Genomic DNA, 2,413 nt, shown 5'->3' with positions numbered 1-2,413 from the left:
GATGATTCTTCGATGATCTAGTTTTCACAACAGAATGTCTTAGCAACACAAATGAGACCAACATGATTAATAAGGGAAACAGTACAAATAAGAAGCAAAACCATTTATAAGATTCTAAAACTACACAGTGAATTAGAAGATTAGCTAGTAACCAACATAGATAACACGAATTCTCAATTACGAATTTCAAAACCCTAATTGGAAGAACATAATTTCTACGCCAGGCGAGCTTAGAAGCCTCTGCTTGAGAGGCTACAATATCAAAATTTGAAAGTACCGTGCCATAGACCAGTGTCAATGCCCATCAAAGATCGAGAGTAGCAGCACTTATAGCGAAACCCTGGAGGCCCGATGGTCTGTCAATGCGAATCACCTTGACTGTTCCTGCGGACTCACTTGGAGGCTCGAGCATATAAAAATATTGACCTTGGATGGGATGCCATTTTCCCACAAGGATTTTATTGCTAACCACTAGACATAAGTTAACAAGTTGGCCCCAATCCTCTATTGGAATAGTTCCTACAATGTTCAACTTATCTTGGCTATAGTCATATTCAATCAATTCCCTATCAGAAAGGCAATGCAAGCGCCCAAAACCACTTACGAAAAGCGTACTGTCGAATCTATTCTCCATATTTTTCCAGCTTCTCGTGTAGGAATCAAAAACCTCAAACTTGTCATATCCCATTACATAAAACTTGCCGTCAGCAAAAGCACCTATAGAGCCCCAGGTGTTCATGTCGGGGAGAACATCCCATTTGTCCTCCTCCACATTGTAAACTGAAGCGCTTCCGAGGCAATATATATGATTGCCCTCTTGATGATGATACCCTCCACCAACATAAATGAGTCCCCCGTGCTCATCTGTTGCGCAGGCAAATTCTGCACCCTTTTGGCATCTTGGCATTTTGGCACCCTGTCGCCATTCTGAACAAACAAAATCGTACAACCACACACAACCAAAGTCGGCAACAAAATCCACGATCAAAACCAGTTTTTGTTTCAAGAAATGACTGTGAACGACGCCGTTAATTTCTGTGGGAATGGGCGGTAGATTTTTGCAGGAGTTCTTCTCCAGGTCATATACCACTACTCTGTTGCAAACGCCATCTATGAGCTGGAGCATACAAATCCGTCGCTCAGAAATCTTCAATCTTTTTCTTTCTCGATAAAAGTGGGGGTTTTTCAATGCGGCATTCCAGCTTTTGCAGACACACCTGAGGTTATGATGAGAGTTCAATTCCACCCTCAGCAGGCATTCCCATCCAATTTCATCTGGAAGACAAGGAAACAGAGACCCCATTGCAATTACAAAAAGATAGTTAATGTGTTTTGAATACCAACTTTATCTTCTCTATTTACAAGCACGTATTTTGAATTATACTTTGTTTTTTGGTTTTCGAATTATCTCATAGTGGGATACAGGCCTGGAATTTCAGGGTCAGTATGGTCGTTTTGAAACTGTTAGATCGTATATGACAGCTTGACATGTTATATTTTTTATATCACATTTCAAATAATTAATAAATTTTAAAAAATAATAATAGATAATATATATTATATAGTATTATAGTTTTAAATACAAATAATTAATAATTTATTTATTTTTTATTAAAAATCGAGAGATTAAAAGGTGGAGAGTTTATACAAAAAAGACCAAGGGAGGCAGAGCCTCAACCATCAAGCAGTGAAGTCAAAGAGACTAACCGATTGAACATATACAGTCATCCATCTACCAAAAAGAGTCACGAAGAAAAGTACTTATCATTACACTAATAGCAGCATATAAGTCATCTATTGGAGAATCTCATCTTGATTTTCCAACCACGTGGTCCAGCCTTGTGGACCTTCCATCCATACCACCTTCTTTCGATCCAGGATCTGAGTAAACATCTCGAGCTTGTCAAAGTAGGGCCCTTTGTTATCCTTGAGTTCTTTGATCAGCTTCTTTAATGCATCATCGAAGGCAGACTGATTTTTCGCAATCCTGGCCCATTCCTGTCCATCTTTCATCTCATAGATAAACATGGTTGCACGGTCGTCCCTGAGGAAACGCAACAACTTTTCCCTCTCGACATTCATCAAGAAGCATACCTGCACCACAATTTTATAACGTGTGAGTTTTCTAAAAAACCCAGTAAGAGCTCTATCATTGCCTTGGAACTTTTCCTCATTTCGAAGTTTCCAAATAAACCAAAGTATGAAAGAAGAGAGAATTTGCCAGAATAGGTTAGCATCCTTCTTAAGCCCACGAATGAAACCAATAATAATATCAAGAGTATAGAAATGTTCAGTAAGGGAGATTCCAAACATCAACTAGACCTCTCTAGCAAAAATGCAGTCGAGAAATATGTGTCCTGTAGTCTCAGGCTTCCTACAAACAGAGCATAGGTCGTAAGCAACCAAGTTATTC

At 39.0% G+C, this 2,413-nt stretch overlaps 1 protein-coding gene across 1 annotated transcript; it reads right to left on the bottom strand.

Moving 5' to 3' along the window:
- Positions 1–304: 304 nt before the first annotated feature.
- On the bottom strand, positions 305–1,303 carry LOC131038764 (F-box/kelch-repeat protein At1g80440). The gene has a single exon (XM_057971304.2). The coding sequence runs from the start codon at positions 1,301–1,303 to the stop codon at positions 305–307; it is 999 nt and encodes a 332-aa protein (XP_057827287.2).
- Between the last annotated feature and the right edge of the window lie 1,110 nt (positions 1,304–2,413).

Source organism: Cryptomeria japonica, chromosome 3, assembly GCF_030272615.1.
Source record: "Cryptomeria japonica chromosome 3, Sugi_1.0, whole genome shotgun sequence".
NCBI classification, from domain to species: domain Eukaryota; kingdom Viridiplantae; phylum Streptophyta; class Pinopsida; order Cupressales; family Cupressaceae; genus Cryptomeria; species Cryptomeria japonica.
Note: the sequence above shows the minus strand (reverse complement) of the source record. Positions and strands in the feature narration are given on the sequence as shown.